The following is a 20,178-nucleotide window of genomic DNA, read 5'->3' as shown; positions in this document are numbered from 1 at the left end:
AATCTCCTTTCAGGTAGTTGTAGGCAGTGATAAGGTCTCCCCTCAGCCTCCCCTTCTCTAGGCTAAACAACCCCAGCTCCCTCAGCCGCTCCTCATAAGACTTATTCTCCAGCCCCTTCACCAGCTTTGTTGCTCTTCTCTGGACACGCTCCAGGACTTCAATGCCTTTCTTATAGCGAGGGGCCCAAAGCTGAACACAGTATTTCAGGTGCAGCCTCACCAGTGCGGAGTACAGGGGCACAATCACTTCCCTGGTCCTGCTGGCCACACCGTTTCTGATACAAGCCAAGATGCTATTGTTTTTGTTGGCCATCTGAGCACAATGCTGGCTGTCGACCAACCCCCCCAGGTCCTTCTCTGCCAGGCAGCTTTCCAGCCATTCTTCCCCAAGCCTGTAGCACTGCACGGGGTTTTTGTGTCCCAAGTGCAGGCTCCGCACTTGGCCTTGTTAAACCTCATTCCATTGGCCTCAGCCTATTGATCCAGCCTTTTCAGATCTGTCTGTAAAGCCTCCCTACCCTCCAACAAATTAGCACTTCCTCCCAGTTAAGTGTCACCCGCAAACTTGCTAAGGGTGCACTCAATCCCCTCATTCAGGTAGTTGATAAAGATATTGAACAGGGCTGGACCCAGCACTGAGCCCAGGGGACACCACTTGTGACCGGCCTCCAGCTGGAGTTAACTCCAATTATCACCACTCTTTGGGCCTGGCCATCCAGCCAGTTTTTAACCCAGCAGAGGGTGTGCCTGTCCAGGCCAGTGGCACCCAATTTCTCAAGTAGGAGACTGTGAGGTACTGCATCAAAGGCTTTACTAAAGTCCAGGTACAGCACATCCCCAGTCAGTTATTGTAATTATTATTCACTTATTATAATGGGCTCAGTGCAGTCAAGCTGCCTGTGAATTATGTTGCCACAGTTTGAGTGTGTAGAGCTGTTCTGTTTCTTTTTTACATCCCCCATGTCCCCATCCCCTGATGGCCAGGGTAGCAGAGCAACAGGCTAGGTTGCAACCTAATCTGGAAAATGACATTGACCCTTTCATAAATGTTAGGCTGAAGAACACAAGTTGATATTGACAGTAGTTTCTTAGTCATGTAGCAATACATAAGTGTTACATAGGTATAAACTGTTCCTCTTGGCTTCGTCTTTTGAAACCCAGACTTTATTGTAATAGTAAAGCATGACATCTATGGCATGACATCTATGGCATGTTCATGTGGGTACATATTTATATATTCTTCTGCTATTATGTTTTATTTATAAATCTGAATTTTTTTTTAAGACCTGTGTCTTTTTTTCTTTTTTGATAGGAAAGAGTGGCCCTGAATGCAAGCACTGCAGGGCTGACCCAGATAAGGAATGTCGCTTTTGCTCCTGTTACTTGTGTGGTGGAAAACAGGATGCTCACATGCAACTCCTGTGTGATGAATGTAATATGGCTTATCATATATACTGCCTGAACCCTCCCTTAAGCAAGATACCAGAAGATGAGGATTGGTAAATATACAAGGATGATTTACTTATGTATATTCCCATTCTACACAAGGTACCTCTTTTTATTTGCAACTAGAGGAATTACTGAAGAGCTTTTATATTTCTGGTATATTTTTCATCCTTGCACTGTATGTAAACATATTTACAATTTATGTTAAGATTCTGTTTATAAATATAATTCATAAACAATTGGTATTGAGCCTTATTGGTCATTACAGAGCTTCAGAAATCAACTTGTTCAGTTTATGACCTCTGTGACATTAACTGATATTATTAGATGCAGTTATCACCATCTACAGTGGTGCTTCCCCAACCTTTTGTTTGTTTTATTCGGGCTTCATTGTTGCTTCTCTAATCCTTCTCTTTCCCCTCAGTCTCAGCCCTTGTTGTTGTCTCCTTGCCCTTCCCTTATCCTATAGCTGCCTGACGGGTTTTTTTCTGCTGTTAGAAAACCACTACCTTACTCCTCTCCATTTCCAGTAACTCTAGTACCACCAGCAAGAAAGCCAAACGCGTAGGCCTTGGTGGACTCAGCTAACTCCATTCTGAGCTGACTCTGCATGGAGCCAGCATCGGCCACTGAAGTTTATCATCCTGAGCTTCATGTCACATCTGATCTGTATCAGTTATGTGCAGCTTATACTATTTATCCTTATAACCTGCTTGCAAACTATATTAAATGCTAATCTTTTATAAATGAGTTATAAATAGAACTTTAGAATTAAGTTTTCTGTTCTGAATACATCAGTAAATATCTATGGACATGTTTTAAAGAAAATCTTTGAATTGCACTTTGTGACAGATTTTAGTAGAATTATGCACTTCAAATAAAATATTTTAAGTACTTTAGTTAAGTTTTAACATTCTATGAAAGTAAATAACTTAGTTTACTATATTATATCAGTTGCCTTATATTGAGTAAGTTTGTTTATAGTTCAGTTATATTTATACTTTTGTGCAATTTCAATTATGACATTTGGTGAGGGTTTTTTCATTGTGTATATGTGCACACTGAGATGCTTCTGCTGATTTAGAAGGTAATAGATATTTCCTTTTGAATATCCTGAATTAAAAATAATTTTATTCTTATTTGCTCTGTTTGGAGAATCTGTTGAATTTGAACACTATTTTCAATACATATTGCAAATACATATGAGTTGTTTGGACTAAATATAGCAATTATTGTCTGTGTGCTTCCCATTTCTTGTATATGCAAACTGATCGTGTATACAGGTATATATAGCCTTTATTCAGCAGTCTTTGTTGGGCAGCATATGCTCAGCTATTCTCAGGTTTTCTGGTTTTGTGCACAGAAGAATAATCTGCACCAACATCCTTCTTCCTAATAACTTCCTAGTAATTGCTTATGGAAGTGAGTGGAAGATCTTGGTGCTTCCTAATCATGTGTTGGAAAGTGTTCTCTCTTATAGTGCTCCAGAGCTGGTCACAGCCCTTAAACAGTGTTCTTTTGTGACTGTGCTTGATTTTTGGGTATAAGAATTGAGAAGTTTTTTGACTACAGTCATCCAGAATATTAAAGGAAATATTATTTAAGATCTGTCCTCTGACACTGCATCCATTCTTCTTCAGGTTCCCTTATTCCTTAAAGACTCTATACCAGTAATCCAGCAGTAAAAAGCAATTTTATGCTTCAATATCGATCACAACAAGGTTACAAAAAATAAAATATACATACTCCAAATTTATTTTTTTAAAAAAGAACAACCCTCAAAATGTGTTTGAACAGGAAAGAACATAGCCTGAATGTCAATGTTCTAGTGGAGTTTCCCTAGCAGAAAATTTCTTCTTTACCTTTAAATTGAACATGTATGATATGGAAAAGATTGTTTTAGTCCATATTTTTCAATTTTTGGAAATGTACAATACTTTTCCATTATTTCTTGGTTTTGGTTTAATAAACTACTTTAAGAGTACAAAGATCCCAAATGTTGAACTGAATTGTGAATTGTGACTGTGTTCTGCAATAAGTATCTGTATGAATTCTAGATTGCAAATAAAAATATAATTTGAGGTAGCTCCCATCTTCTTAGAGGGTTTAGAGCATGTACACAGGGAATTCTAGTGAAATATCTGTACACAGTGACTTGTTGCCCTATGGTAACTAATTCTTCTGTTCATACTCAAAGACAAAAAGTATACAGTAAGACATTATTATTAGTAGTAACATAAATAAATTGTTGTAATTATTATAGAATCATCAAATCATAGAATAGTTTGGGTTGTAAGGGACCTTAAAGATCATCCAGTTCCTACCCACCTGCCATGGACAGCGGCACCTTCCACCAGACCAAGCTGCTCAAAGCCTCATCCAACTCGGCCTTGAACACTTCCAGGGAGGGGGCACCCACAACTTCTCTGGGCAACCTGTTCCAGTGCCTCACCATCCTCACAGTAAAAAATATCTTCCTAATATCTAATCTAAATGTCCCCTCTTGCAGCTTAAAACCATTACCCCTCGTCTTATCAGTACATGCCCTTGTAAAAAGTCCCTCTCCATCTTTCCTGTAGGACCCCTTTAATTACTGGAAGGCTTCTATAAGATCTCCCCAGAGCCTTCTCTTCTCCAGGCTGAACAACCCCAATTGTCTCAGCCTGTCTTCATAGGAGAGGGGTTCCAGCCCTCTGATCATCTTCGTGGCTCTCCTCTGGACTCACTCCAACAGGTCCATGTCCTTCTTATTTTGGGAACCCCAGAGCTGGATGCGGTACTGCAGGTGGGGTCTCATGAGAGTGGAGTAGACCTCCCTCAACCTGTTGACCACACTGCACGTTGCTGGCTCATGTTGAGCTTCTCATCCACCAGCATCCCCAAGTTCTTCTCTTCAGGGCTACTCTCAATTCATTCTCCACCCAGCCTGTATTTCTGCTTGGGATTGCCCCAATCCAAGTGCAGGACCTTGCACTTGGCCTTGTTGTACTTCATGATCAGACTTCATAGAATCATAGAATCATAGAATCACCAGGTTGGAAGAGACCCACCGGATCATCGAGTCCAACCATTCCTATCAAACATTAAACCATGCCCCTCAGCACCTCGTCCACCCATGCCTTAAACACCTCCAGGGAAGGTGACTCAGCCACCTCCGTGGGTAGCCTGTTCCAGTGCCCAATGACCCTTTCTGTGACTTCTTCTACTAGTGACTTTTGGACCAAACTCAGTCCATGGAAGTCAGAAGCAATGGCAGTTGCCTTTGCCTTGGCACTCATGGAGTGGGAAAAAAGTGCTGTTAGAAGCAATAAAAGGATCTGTGTGCTCCTTTCTTCCTTTTGCCTTAGCCACTGTTTCCTACAATCTCCTCTCCTATCCTTTTTTTTACTGCAATGGTTTTATGGTGGGTGGAATGAGTCCCAATGCCAAATGAGGCAAAGAAATATATAGAAATGGAGTTTAAACTCTTCCCATTTGTTGAGTACTGAGTCACATTCCTGATGCCTGAGGCGTGGTGTGGGAGGATAAGGATGCTTGTGTACATATATGGTTTGGTACCCTAGGGCTGTTCCACATCCAGCTATCTGAAGTGAGCTTTGGTGCAGTAAAAGCAGATGATGACTGGGCAGGATGTGGAAATTAACCAAGAGCATTAGTTAGCAGTATACACTAATCTCATTTCTCCTCCCCCCTATGTGATCTGAACAAGCAAGCAAAGGAAGAGAAAATGAGGAGGGAGTATGGGAAATGTGGGGACTTCTCAGACATCACATGAGAAAAGAAGAGCAAAATGTTTCGTATTTGTTCTTGTTGCATTTATCTTTTCAGTCTCAGTCTTCAGCTTTTAAAAACTGTCTATATGCTGGCTTCAAAATATTTAGTCAGAATGAATACATTTGATACTATTTTGCTTCGAAGAAATGTATTGCCATTATAACTAAGTAACAAAGAATTTATTGAAACTTTTATTTTAGGTATTGTCCTTCATGCAAAAATGATTCTAATGAAGTTGTAAAGGCTGGAGAAAAACTCAAACAGAGTAAAAAGAAAGCAAAGATGCCATCTGCCAGTACTGAGAGCCAGAGAGACTGGGGAAAGGTAGAGTATATTTTAATCTAAAAATAGCTCACTGTTCATGTATGTGCTTGTCCTGGTTTAGCCCCCCCCACTCCAGCTTGATCAGCAGCTAAACTGGGCAGCTGTAACCCAGTTCTCACACACACACACCGGAAAAGGGGAAAAGGAAATGAGAGAAACAGAGACATGCAGATTGGAAATTAAATCTAAAACATCTTTAATGAAACAATAATAATGAAAAGGAAAATAAGATTAATAAGAAAATAATAAAATATATTACATCCAACACAAAACCCCCCAGGAATGTGCCTGTAACTTTTTATTTAACAATTAAAAAATCAACTACGATCACCGTCAAAATAGTTCCCTTCTGAGGTGACAGACAGCTGCACATGATGCTGCCAGCATTCAAAGCAATTCTGTAGATCATTTTCTGAAAGGCTGTTGAGGATCTCCAGTGTTCTTGCTTTCACATCATCTACTGGCAGAAAAAGGGTTCCTTTGAGCACCAACTTGATCTTTGGGATTTCTTCACTGTAAGCCTCAGTCAATAATGAAAAAGTTTCCATCGCGATTTTCTTCAGTTTCACAAGAAACTTGATGTTAACTCACTGTTCACTCTTGCACAATGACATGGTTCCCAAGCTATAGGGTGAGTCTGGTTTTTTTTTGTGCTGGACCTGGTGTGAGCAATGGCCTCTCTACATACCAAAGCCCCATTACCTTGGTGGTAAACATCAGGTGTTTTCACTACTAAAGGCAGATACTGTCTGAAAAAATATGTTTATAACTGTCAGAAACTGAAGCTACTTAAAAGAGGCTTAGCTGAAGAGCTAGAGAATTTGCTCTGCTTTAGCTCAAACCACAACTGTGTTATATCTTTAACTACTTTCATATATGCATTACACAAAATTCAGTATAGGATCGAAGAGACTTTAAAGCAATGGTGAATCCTGCACACTACCTACTGAAAGTTAAAACATCTGAAGAATTATTAAGATGACTAGAGATAAATGAAAGTTCTGTTGACAATTTTTTATATTTTGAAGTTTTACTATAATGGTTGGATGCCTTGGTATCTGCATCAGATTTTATAAATTCTTTTAAATATGATAAAATTCATTCTCTCTGACATGTTTTTTAGGGCATGGCTTGTGTTGGTCGCACTAAGGAATGCACTATTGTCCCTTCTAATCACTATGGCCCTATACCTGGTGTCCCCGTTGGGACAACCTGGAAATTCAGAGTTCAGGTATGTTTTTAGATTTGTAATTGAAATCAATCTGAATAATAGGTACAGTCTAGGCACAAAAATGATTTTTTGATTGGTAATTGTCTTCTTCAGTAGAATAAATATAAGACAGTGTATTTTAATTCTAATATTCAAAATACTGACAACTATATTTTAATTTGAAGTATACTGATTTGAAGATATAACTTAATTGCAGTTGTAAAAATAGAATAGAATCATAGAATCAATAGCAGCATTCCAGTTATCATAGAATCATAGAATCATAGAATCATAGAATCGTAGAATCATAGAATGGTTTAGGTCAGAAGGGACCTTAAAGATCATCCAGTTCCAATCCCCCTGCCATGGGCAGGGACACCTCCCACCAGAACAGGCTGCTCAAGGCCCCATCCAACCTGGCCTTGAACACTTCCAGGAAGAGGACATCCACAACTTCCCTGGGCAACCTGTTCCAGCATCCCATCACCCTCATCGTGAAGAATTTCTTCCTTATGTCTAGTCTAAATCTGCCTCTCTCCACTTTATAGACATTCCCCCTCGGCCTATCACTATATGCCTTTTTACAAAGTCCCTCCCCAGCTTTCTTGTATGCTCCCTTCAGGTACTGGAAGTTCTCGCCAGAGCCTTCTCTTCTCCAGGTTGAACAACCCCAACTCTCTCAGCCTGTCCTCATAGCAGAGGGGCTCCAGCCCTCTTACTATCCTTCTATTCCTCCTCTGGACCTGTTCCAACAGCTCCATATTCTTCTTATGCTGAGGAGTCCAGAACTGAACACAATACTCACAAGAGCAGAGTAGAGGGGCAAAATCACCTCCCTCGACCTGCTGGCAACGCTTCTTTTGATGCAGCTCTGTTTACACCTGCCCTTCTGGGTTGCAAGTGCACATTGCTGTGTCATGTCGAGCTTCTCATCAACCAGTACCCCCAAGTCCTTCTCTGCAGGGCAGCTCTCAATCACATCATCACCCATCCTGTATTGAAACTGGGGATTGCCCTGACCCAGGCGTAGGACCTTGCACGTGGCCTTGAGGTTCACACAGGCCCACTTCTCCAGCTTGTCCAGGTCTCTCTGGATGACATTCCATCCTTCTGGTGTTTGTACTTACTATTTTTAAAGGGGAACCTGCTATAACTAGGATGGGCTTATATCTCGCATGTTAAACTCCCAACTGAAATAATAAGACAAAGTTGAATATTTTCTGAAGTCTTCTGCTAAGGATCATGAACCAATCCATCCTACTTATGAATATAACTTACAGAATTCAGAAGATATTTGACTATATCCAGAGGTATTTTTAACTCTTATTAGCTGGTTGGGATCCCCACTGAGGGTTACTGTCCAGGTGCAATATAGTTCCTCTTTCAGTGCATACTTTTCTTCCAATGTGTTGTGGTGACAGGCTTGGTGCTATTGTGCATGCTATCCATACTTAGCACAGGAAAGAAATAAGATTTTAGTGAGGGTTCTAAAGTTCTGGTAGGGATGGAACCCTCTGTCCCCAAGGTAAGAGCCATCTCTTATTGTATAACTATAAATTGATTACCTGTTCCTTTTGGATCATACACAACTGGCATCAGCACCTTCCTTTAGGCTGATGAATGTTTTAAACGAATACAAGCCAGCATTGACAACTGAAAGAAGTAGTCCACCAAGCCATGTCCAATTGCACTGTCCCTTCTGTTTTCTGTCACAAATGTTTCTCAGGCCATATAATTAATTATACTGGAACATAATCTGGCAGGAAACCCATCCTTTGGGGGGGGGAAGGAGAGGGTAATTTCCCCAATCCATTTTACTTTTTTTTTTTTGCTAGAACCAAAACTCTCTTCTAATGTTTTCTGATGTCTTCATCCCATTCATTGCCTCCAGAGGGTGTCCTTATAAAAGAAAACAAACCTGTTTTTCTTATGGAAAATGCGTGTCTGAATAATTTTGGGTTTGGTATGACATGCAAGACTTCAGGCTAAAATGGTCAACAGCAGAGATTTTACCCCTTAGAAACAGTTTTCAGTTTCTCCCCTTAATAGAATTCACAGTGAAACAGCTGACTTCTATACAAGGTCCTTGAAACTTCTCTGACTTTGGTGCTAATGTGAGCACTACCATCAATACAAGTACTAGAAAATAGTAAAGCAAATTAATTTTCTAATGCAAAATTTCAGTGCTAATGTCAATTATTCATTGCTTTTACACACAACTACTTGTTTGATAAAATTCACGTCTATTCTTATGTTTTTGTGATATTTTGATTTATCCCTACCATATTCAAAGAACTTTTATTTCTGATTCAACTGTTCTTTTGTATGAAAATGGTTCTTGGCAGATTTATGAGAATTTAGAAGGAAAATGCTGTAAATGCTCTCTCATGGTTTTCTTCCTTTTTTCATGCAACAAACTTCTTAAGTATATCTAAATGGGATGTATTTTATATATATTATGAATCATGTAGTTTGAAGGCTTACAGCTCTCTTTTTCCTAGAAAGAAATTGACTTAGAACTGTTTCTGGATACAGCATCCAATGGGAAGAAATCTAAATTTTAAATCAAATTCTGGATACCTCATGAAAATGAAAGAAGGGAGAGAGGAATAAATGAAATGACCTTTAGTGGAATGGGAGAGAAGAGAGTGGTAATGAGTCCTGTGCTGTTCAACATGTTCATAAGTGGTCTGGAAAAGCTGACAAATAACTGACAGTTAATGAAAATGCTAAGTTGTCTTGGATAGTAAAGTTGGGGGGGAATCATAACTTTTCATAGCTGATAAAGGGCTTTCAGTTAATTATTATCATTTAGGAAAGACAACTTGTAATAGATAATTTTTTAAATAAGTCATCTGTGCTTAGTAGTGATTAGAGATGTAAATCAAGACTTAGGAGTTATTAAGAAAGGAAGAGGAAAAACTATATGAAGAACAAGGATACTTATAGGTATGGAATTGCTTTCATACAAAAATTGTATGAAAGATGGCTACAGAGGTCTATTAAAATTAAAGAAGTTGAATAGGGAACAATTGTATGTTCTTTTCTGATGTAGAAGTAGGGAGCATCAAATGAAATGACCAGGTGCTAGATTAAGAATGAGTGCAAGCAGTACTAATTCATGCCATATGCAGCAATATTGTGAACTCTTTCCTGTAGGATATTGTGGAAGCTAAGAGAACTCAATTAGATAAATTAATAAATTAATAATCATTAGGTGACTTTTCTTCCATGAAATGGAAAGATTATGCCTTTGGCTCAGGAAATCTAAGCTGCACATAGCGGGAAACTGAGAAAATTTACATGTAAATATTGTGTACTTGCATAGTCAGTTTTCACACTGACCGGCTATCTGGGTTTATTAGTTGTCAAAAACAGGATATCTGACTAGCTGGAACTCTAGTTTGATGCAGTTTGATGACTGTTATATTCTTATGACAATAGTAAAGCAATGCAAAATCTTATAAAATTGCATAAAGGGAGAGGAGTATAGAAGTTGGACAGAACTGGGAAAAGAGAAAATTATCAGAGACGAAGGAAGGCTGTAAACATGATTGCATTTTCCTAAGCTGGTCAACTTTTAATGATTCTTGACATAATTTTCACAAAAAAATTGACTCACTATGATCTTTCTTGCATAATTATTACACAAATTTAAAATGCTACTGAATTAGAAGGAAAATATATATCTTCTTTGAGTTGGTCTAAGCAACCATGAATCTAGTCTTAAATGTTGCTTACGGCAAGAATCATGAAGATTTTTCCTAAGGGGTAGAGTGTATCTATTCATATTTGTGTCACCACTGTTCTATATTGTCTTTTCTTTTCTGGGTTTTTTTTTTCCTTAAAAAAAATCTTAAAAATTCATAACATTGTTTCCTTTAATGGCAATCCTGTTACACAAAGATACTTAAGTAAATAAATTTTAATCAGAAAAATTATTGCAGAAGGGCACCTGTTTCAAAATGTTATTTTAAAATTTGTTCTTTTTTAATACTGAAGGTGAGTGAAGCAGGTGTTCACAGACCCCATGTTGGTGGAATTCATGGACGCAGTAACGATGGAGCTTATTCACTTGTACTAGCTGGAGGATTTGAAGATGAAGTGGTATGCCATTTAGTCAAATTGTTAATATGCTATTTTAAAGTTTATGAAGATGAAAAGTGGTATCTGTTGTTTATTAGTACTTAGGAAAATATGAGTATGCAAAAATTACTACCACCCAATGTCTCATTTTCTGTGTGTTACTATTTTTAGAATAAATCTTTCAATAAATTTTTCTTAAATAATATTCTTAGTCTCATATTAATTACTATATATTTGAATTTTAGAATGTTTATGGAAGTCAAGTTTTAATGTGCTTATATAGTCTGAATATATTACCATTTAAAATCTTATATTTTGCGAGTCACAGAATAACAGACTCATTGAAGATGGAAGGGACCTTTTAAGAGGGTCTAGTCCAACATCCCTGCTCAAGTTTTGAATATCTCTATGTATAGAGACTCTACAGTCTCTCTGGACAACCTGTTCCAGTTTTCAACCACCTTCATAGTAAAAAGTGTTTCCTTATGCTTAGACAGAACTGCCTGCATTTCCATTTGTGCCTATTGCCTCTTGTCCTTTCACTGGACACTACTGAAAAGAGCCTGGCTCCATCCTCTTTGCATCTTCCCTTCAGGTATTTGTATACATTGATGAGATGATCCCCTGAGCTTTCTCTTCTCCAGGCTAAACAGTCCCAGCTCTCTCAGGCTTTCCTCATATGTGAGGTGCTATAGTCCCTTAATCATATTAGTAGACTCTCTCCAGCATGTCTACGTCTCTCTTGTACTGGAGAGCTCAGAACTGGACACAGGGCTCCAGGTGTGGCCTCATCAGTGCTGAGTAGTGGGGAGGGGTCACCTCCCTCCATACGCTAGCAACACTATGTAGCCCAGGATATTGTTAGCCTTTTTTTGCCACAAGGACACGTTTCTGGCTCATGTTCAACTTGATCACCAGGACTCCAAGGGCCTTTCCTGCCAAGCTGCTTTCCAGTTGGTGGGCCCTCAGTGTGTACTCAGTGTGCTTGGGGTTATTTTGCTCTAGGTGCAAGACTTGACATTTCCTTTTGTTGAACTGCATGAGGTTCCTCTCAGCCCATTTCTCAAGTCTGTTGAGATCCCTCTGAATGGCAGCACAACCCTCCAATATATCAAGTGGTGTACAAATTATATACTTCAAGTTCTGTCCTAGTCATTGCTTTTACTGTTGTCAAGTTAAACAGATAGATGCCTCCTCTTTTGGAGTCAATTATACCTCTAAAGGTAAATACATCACATTTTAATTTTAGAGAGAGCAGGGAAAAAAATGCCTGTGACTTGGACATACAAAACAGACGTAGTAAGTCCAGTGGAGGGTCACCAAGCTGATCAGGAAGTTGGAACACATAAAATGCATGGAGAGAACTGGGTTTGTTCAGCTGTAAGAAGAGAAGGCTTGAGGAGATCTTACTGCTGTCTTAAACTACATAATGGGAGCACACAGAGAAAACAGAGCTAGACTGTTAGAGGTGCTTTAAACTAGATGTGAAGGGGGAGGGGGTTGAGCCCAGGCTAGACAGGAACAAGCCTGGACGTGGGGCACTGGTGATTGGGAGAGGGTGTGCTGGTGAGGACCACCAGTACCTCACCACACAGAAAGTGGGGGAGAACACATCTGAGGGTGCTAAGGGAGATACGGGCACTCTGGAGCTAGCTACTCCAGTTACCAGGCAATTGGGAATGAACTCTGTTCCCTCTAAGAGGGCTGAAGGAGCGGCAGCTCAGCTGAAGTGCATTTACACCAATGCACGCAGCATGGGGAACAAGAAGGAAGAGCTGGAAGCTGTCGTAGGGCAAGGGGCCTATGATGTCGTTGCCATCACAGAAACGTGGTGGGACAACTCATATAACTGGAGTACAGCTATGGTGGGGTACAAGCTCTTCAGGCGGGACAGGAAGGGTAGGAAAGGAGGCGGGGTAGCCCTCTTGTAAGGGAGGACTTGGACTCCGTTGAGATGAATTGTGGTGATGAGGAGATTGAGTGCCTGTGGGTTAAAATCAGAGGAGCCCACCAGAAGGTAGATTTTGTGATGGGAGTCTGTTACAGATCACCCAGCCAAGGAGAAGCAGCTGATGAGCTCTTCTATAAACAGCTGGGGTTAATCTCTAGATCCATGCATCTCATTCTTGTGGGAGACTTCAATCTTCCTGATATCTGCTGGGAGTACAACAGAGCATAAAGGAAGCAGTCTAGGAGGTTCCTGGAGTGTGTGGAAGACAACTTCCTTGCACAGTTGCTGAATGAACCAACAAGGGAGGGTGCCGTCCTGGACCTGCTGTTTGTGAACAGAGAAGGCCTTGTGGGGGATGTGGCAGTAGGTGGACGCCTAGGATTAAGTGACCATGAGATGATAGGGTTTTCTGTTCTAGGACAAGTGAAGAGGGTTGTTAGTAGGGCGGTAGCATTAAATTTCCAGAGGGCAGACTTTGATCTTTTCAGAAGGCTGGTTGGCAAAGTCTCATGGGAGATGGTACTCAAGGGCAAGGGAGCCCATGAGGGCTGGGAGCTCTTCAAAAAGGAAATCCTAGCAGCTCAGGAGAAAGCCATCCCCATGTTCTGGAAAAAAAGCCGGCAGGGGAGAAAGCCAGCTTGGTTGAATAGAGAGATCTTGAGGGATATCAAGAGGAAGAGAAATGTTTATGGGCTCTGGAAGAGGGGACAGGCCTCTTGGGTGGACTACAGGAGGGAAGTGAGATTGTGTAGGGAAAAAATCAGAAGGGCTAAGGCTCAGCTAGAAATCAGATTGGCCAAGTCTGTGAAAGATAACAAAAAATCTTTCTACAAATACATAAATAATAAAAGGAGGACTAGGGAGACCATACAGTCCCTATTGGACGCAGAAGGAACAACAGTGACAGGGGATGAGGACAAGGCTGAGGTACTTAATGCCTTCTTTGCCTCAGTCTTTAGTTGTAAGGAGGGTCGTTCCGTCTGTGTACAAACCCAGGAGCTAGAGGAGCATAATGAGGCTCCCGTGATCCAAGAGGAGGTGGTCAGAGCCTTGCTAGCCCGACTAGACACCCACAAGTCTATGGGGCCGGATGGGATTCACCCTAGGGTACTGAAGGAGCTGGCGGATGTGCTGGCCAAACCCCTTTCCATCATCTTCCAACAGTCCTGGAAGACTGGGAAAGTCCCACTGGACTGGAGGCTGGCTGATGTTGTGCCTATCTACAAGAAGGGTCGCAGGGAGGATCCAGGGAACTACAGGCCTGTCAGTCTGACCTCAGTGCCAGGGAAAGTCATGGAACAGGTGATCTTGAGTGCTATCATGAAGCACATGCAAGAGAACCGGGTGATCAGGCCCAGTCAACATGGGTTCACGAAAGGCAGGTCTTGCCAAACTAACCTGATCGCCTTCTATGACAAAGTGACTCGGCTGCTGGATGAGGGAAAGGCTGTGGATGTGGTCTTCCTGGACTTCAGTAAAGCCTTTGACACAGTTTCTCACAGCATTCTGCTTCGGAAACTGTCAGCCTCTGGCCTGGACAGGCACACACTCTCCTGGGTGGAAAACTGGTTGGATGGCCGGGCCCAGAGAGTGGTGGTAAATGGTGCAAAATCCAGCTGGAGTCCAGTGACAAGTGGGGTTCCCCAGGGCTCAGTGCTGGGTCCAGCCCTGTTCAATGTCTTTATCAATGACCTGGATGAAGGCATTGAGTGCACCCTTAGCAAGTTTGCGGACGACACTAAGCTGGGTGGAAGTGTCTGTCTGCTGGAGGGTAGGGAGGCTCTGCAAAGGGATCTGAACAGGCTGGACCGCTGGGCTGAGTCCAACGGCATGAGGTTTAACAAGGCCAAATGCCGGGTCCTGCACTTGGGGCACAACAACCCTATGCAGTGCTACAGACTAGGAGAAGTCTGTCTAGAAAGCTGCCTGGAGGAGAGGGACCTGGGGGTGTTGGTTGACAGCCGACTGAACATGAGCCAGCAGTGTGCCCGGGTGGCCAAGAAGGCCAATGGCATCTTGGCTTGTATCAGAAACGGCGTGACCAGCAGGTCCAGGGAGGTTATTCTCCCTCTGTACTTGGCACTGGTGAGACCGCTCCTCGAATACTGTGTTCATTTCTGGGCCCCTCACCACAAGAAGGATGTTGAGGCTCTGGAGCGAGTCCAGAGAAGAGCAACAAAGCTGGGGAGGGGGTTGGAGAACAGGTCTTATGAGGAACGGCTGAGAGAGCTGGGATTGTTTAGCCTGGAGAAGAGGAGGCTGAGGGGAGATCTCATTGCTCTCTACAACTACCTGAAAGGAGGTTGTAGAGAGGAGGGTGCTGGCATCTTCTCCCAAGTGACAGGGGACAGGACAAGAGGGAATGGCCTCAAGCTCCGCCACGGGAGGTTTAGGCTGGACATTAGGAAAAAGTTTTTCACAGAAAGGGTCATTGGGCACTGGAACAGGCTGCCCAGGGAGGTGATTGAGTCACCTTCCCTGGAGGTGTTTAAGGGACAGGTGGACGAGGTGCTAAGGGGCGTGGTTTAGTGTTTGATAGGAATGGTTGGACTCGATGATCCGGTGGGTCTCTTCCAACCTAGTTATTCTATGACAGGTGCACAGTGGAAGGATGAGAGGCAATGGAGACAAGTCAGAACATGGGATATTCCATTTAGGTATGAGAAAACAAATCATCATACAGGTAATCAAACACTGGAACAGGGATCCAGAGAATTTATGGGATATCTCCTTGGAGATATCCAAACCTTGACTGGACAAAGCCCTGAGCAACATGCTCTAACTGGATCTGTTTTCAGTGAGAGTTGGACTTGGAAACCTCAAAAGATCCCTTCCAACCTGAATAATTTGATAACTCTATGAAATAAATACATTTTGGAGGAAATTTTGCTGTATATTTATAATCTCTTTCAGACTTTTTATACTCACTGCCAACATGCTACCTCTTTAATGGTCTCTTTTTGACTCTGTATGAACAGTTTACTACTGGGTTAAGAGTAGTTACAAAAATATACTGAAGGAAATAGAGTTCACTGTTTGACTTTCAGGTTTTGTCTTTTTATGATTCACATTTGTAATCGCATGATCCTGAAAACATAGACTTGTGAGGGACTTAGATCACCTGAGGGTTTGGAATGATTGGTAATAACAAGTTGCCTCAATACAGGATTTGGCCTCAAAATTGAAAAGGAATATGACTGTACTTTGTAAAATGAACATTAGACCAAATAAAATTTAGCTTCATATGTAAAATATTGTTACATACATTGAAAATTTGATATGTTAATATCTCTTGTGAATGCTTAACTTAGGATTTTAGTGACAAGGACTTCAACTACTTCCATTACCTGATTTAAAATGCATTAACTACAGTGGTTAGATTCAGTGTTGGCTTTGTTAAAACCACAAATCCTTTAGTGGTCCCATTGTTGATAATAGTGATAATGGGCATATTAGCTGAGAAACAGCAAGAACTATGAAGTATTCTATGACTCTATGAACTATTTTGTGAATGAAGACTTTTTTTCAAAATGATTTTACATTTGTAACCCAGATATTAGTTACTTTGAGCTACTGTGAAATATATGATCAGAAAACTGCATGGTTAAATGATTGTGAAGTATTTATTCATCAAATGAAGCAGCTGAAGGCATTTTACTTTTTCCTTGAGTTTTAAAATTGATATCCTAGTTTTTGAGATGGAGTAAAAAACTGTGTTTACTTTCTTTATATAAACATATTTTGAGATCCATATTTCTTCTGGATTGAAGTAGAATCATAGAATAATAGAATCACAGAATCTAGAATCATAGATTAGTTTGGGTTGGAAGGGACCTTAAAGATCATCTAGTTCTAACCCCCCTGGCATGGGCAGGGACACGTCCCACCACATCAGGCTGCCCAAGGCCCCATCCAACCTGGCCTTGAACACATCCAGGGACGGGGCAGCCCCAACTTCCCTTGGCAACCTCTTCCAGTGTCTCACCGCTCTCACGGTGAACAAATTCTTCCTTACGTCTAGTCTAAATCTGCCCTTCTCCAACTTATACCCATTGCCCCTTGTCCTATCACTACAAGGACTTGTAAACAGTCTCTCCCCAGCTTTCTTGTAGGCCCCTTTCAGGTACTGGAAGGTCGCTATAAGGCCTTCTCAGAGCCTTCTTTTCTCCAGGCCGAACAAGCCCAACTCTCTCAGCCTGTCCACGTATGGAAGATACTCCAGCCCTCTGATCATCTTTGTAGCCCTCCTCTGGACCTGTTAGATCAGCTCCATATCCTTCTTACATTGAGGATTCCAGAACTGGACACAGTACTCCTGATGACATCTCACAAGAGTGGAATAGAGGTGCAGAATCACCTCTCTCAACCTGCTGGCCATGCTTGTTTTGATGCAGCTCAGGATACAGTTGGCCTTCTGAGCGGCAAGCACACATTTCCGGCTCATGTTGAGCTTCTCATCGACTAGCACTCCCAAGTCTTCTCTGCAGGGCAGCTCTCAATCACATCATCCTTATCAGGTACTGATATCAGGGATTGCCCCGGATCAGGTACAGGACCTTGCACCTGGCCTTGTTGAACCTCATGAGGTTCACACAGGCCCACTTATCCAGCTTGTCTAGGTCCCTCTGGGTGACATCCCAAGTGTATAATACTTTAATGAGATGTATATACATATATCATTTGTCTATATGCATATCATGTCCCACAATGGACCATTATTTATTATCTCTGATACAGCTAGGTACAAAGGAAATGTTCTATCACATATAAACGCCTTGAAATATGCACTGCTGACTCTGTTGCTAAAGGAACAGATTCTTTGAGATGTTCTAATTTCTGTTTATATTGCTGAGGATCCAATATCAGAAACTCACTACAGTCATTACACTGAGAATCTGTCTAATGTGAGTCATCTGAACTGACTATGGAGCTGAAAACTTGATACTTGCTATCCATTTTTATACATCCTATTATAGAATCATAGAATCCCTCGGTTAGAAAAGACCTTTGAGATTATCAAGTCCAACTGTACCTGTCCACTACTAAATCATATCCCCAAGCACCTCATCTACCCACTTTTAAATACCTCCAGGGATGGTGACTCAACCACCTCCCAGGGCAGCTTGTGCCAGTGCTTGATAACCCTTTCGGTGAAGTTTTTCGGTGAAGTTTTTCCTAATATACAAACTGAACCTTCCCTGATGCAGTTTGAGGCCATTCTCTCTCATCCTATCACCTATCACTTGGGAGAAGAGACCAGCACCCACCTCTCTACAACCTCTTTTCAGACAGTTGTAGAGAGCAATATGCTCTCCCCTCAGCCTCCTCTTCTCCAGGCTAAACTATCCCAATTCCCTCAGCCGCTCCTCAAAACACTTATTCTCCAACCCCTTCACCAGCTTTGTTGCTCTTCTCTGGACACGCTCCAGGACCTCAATGCCTTTCTTATAGTGAGGGACACAAAGCTGAACACAGGATTCGAGGTGCAGCCTCACCAGTGCCGAGTACAGGGGCACAATCACTTCCCTGGTCCTGCTGGCCACACCGTATCTGATACAAGCCAAGATGCTATTGTTTTTGTTGGCCACCTGAGCACACTGCTGGCTCATATTCAGTTGGCTGTCGACCAACCCCCCCAGGTCCTTCTCTTCCAGGCAGTTTTCCAGTCATTCTTCCCCAAGCCTGTAGCCCTGCACGGGGTTTTTGTGTCTCGAGTGCAGGACTCTGCACTTGGCCTTGTTAAACCTCATTCCATTGGCCTCAGCCCATCGATCCTAACTGTTCAGATCCCTCTGCAGAGCCTCCCTACCCTCCAGCAGATCAACACTTCCTCCCAATTAGTGTCATCCGTAAACTTACTAAAGGTGCACTCGATCCCCTTGTCCAGGTCAATAAAGATATTGAACAGGGCTGGACCCAGCACTGAGCCCAGGGGACACCACTTGTGACTGGCCTCCAGCTGGAGTTAACTTCATTTAACATCACTCTTTTCACCCGGCCATCCAGCCAGTTTTTAACCTAGCAGAGGGTGTGCCTGTCCAGGCCAGTGGCAGCCACTTTCTCCAGGAGAATGGTGCAGGAAATGGTGCCAAAGGCTTTATTGAAGTCCAAATGCACTACATCCACAGCCTTTCCCTCATCCATTATCCATTCATGCATTCCCTCATCCATTAAGTGCGTGACCATCATGGTTCCAACATCTTCTCATTCATTCAGCTTTCTTATCTATTTTCACATCTCACCTATAGTAAGGGCATATTTTACATTATTTTGTTTTATGATATTTTTAAAATTCATACTTTCTTGTTGCTAGTATTTCAGATTCTTGGGCAGACTATTATTTTCTGTTCTGTAATAGCCTCCTCTCCACTTTCCTTTACATATTATTCCATATTGTTGTTACTTTTACAAAATGTTAATTTAAAAAAATTATCCTCCTTGCATAATTTTGTAAAATCTCCCCCTGTCTCCTGATCTTTAAACCCTTCATTGTCTCCTTTTCTGTACTTGCATTGTGTTCAAGATTACTTTCACAACCTGAAAACCCCTATTTTATTCTTTCAAACAGAAGTCCTATATTTAAACCTTTTCTGGGCTTTAATAGCTTCTTTTTTAAAAAAAAAAGCTTTTATTCTGTTTTTGTGATTCTAAAGAAAATCTTAACATTTGATCATATAATATTTTATATATTGACAGATACAGAATTTTGTGTATATATGAGACTAAGCAATTCGTAGAATCACGTAGTCATAGAATCACAGAATGGTTGAGGTTGGAAGGGACCTCTGGAGGTCATCTGGTCCAACCCCCTGCTCAAGGAAGGTGACCTAGAGCTGGTTGCCCAGGACTATGTCCAGATGACTTTTGAATATCTCCAAAAGAGAGGTTTCACAACCTCTCTGGGCCACCTGTTCCAGTGCTCAGTTACCCTCACAATAAAAAAGTGTTTCCTTATGTTCAGATGGAACCTCCTGTATTTCCATTTCTGCCCATTGCCTCTTATCCTGTCACTGGGCACCACTGAAAAGAGCTTGGCTCAGTCTTCTCTGCACCCTCCCTTCAGGTATTTATTGATGAGATTCCCCTAAGCCTTCTCCTCTCCGGGCTAAACAATCCCAGCTCTCTCAGCCTATCCTCACAGGAGAGAGGCTCTTGTTCCTTCATAATAGAAAGAATAGCATAGATAATCTTACATCTCTTTAGATGCTGGGAACTCTGAGCAATGTGGTATCGAACAGACCTCCAATCCACATGCAGTACAATCTACAGTCACGGTCCATAGCAGAGATTCTCCTGTTTTGGTTATTCAAGCTATTATAGGATTTTCTTATGAGGAAACATCTCCTTGATTTTTACTGTTAAAACAGAAAATATGTTCTCATGAGAA

At 41.6% G+C, this 20,178-nt stretch overlaps 1 protein-coding gene across 1 annotated transcript in view; it reads left to right on the top strand.

Annotated features, from left to right (window-relative positions):
- Nucleotides 1-1,390: 1,390 nt before the first annotated feature.
- Nucleotides 1,391-20,178, top strand: part of LOC138732942 (E3 ubiquitin-protein ligase UHRF2-like) — a 36,209-nt gene continuing 17,421 nt past the window's right edge. The window contains exons 1-4 of the mRNA XM_069879743.1: nucleotides 1,391-1,499; nucleotides 5,421-5,544; nucleotides 6,668-6,775; nucleotides 10,757-10,861. Of these exons, the coding sequence (XP_069735844.1) occupies nucleotides 1,411-1,499; nucleotides 5,421-5,544; nucleotides 6,668-6,775; nucleotides 10,757-10,861 (426 nt within the window). The 5' untranslated portion in view covers nucleotides 1,391-1,410. The remainder of the gene's footprint in view (nucleotides 1,500-5,420; nucleotides 5,545-6,667; nucleotides 6,776-10,756; nucleotides 10,862-20,178) is intronic.

The sequence above is a fragment of the Phaenicophaeus curvirostris genome, chromosome W, assembly GCF_032191515.1.
Source record: "Phaenicophaeus curvirostris isolate KB17595 chromosome W, BPBGC_Pcur_1.0, whole genome shotgun sequence".
NCBI classification, from domain to species: domain Eukaryota; kingdom Metazoa; phylum Chordata; class Aves; order Cuculiformes; family Cuculidae; genus Phaenicophaeus; species Phaenicophaeus curvirostris.
Note: the sequence above shows the minus strand (reverse complement) of the source record. Positions and strands in the feature narration are given on the sequence as shown.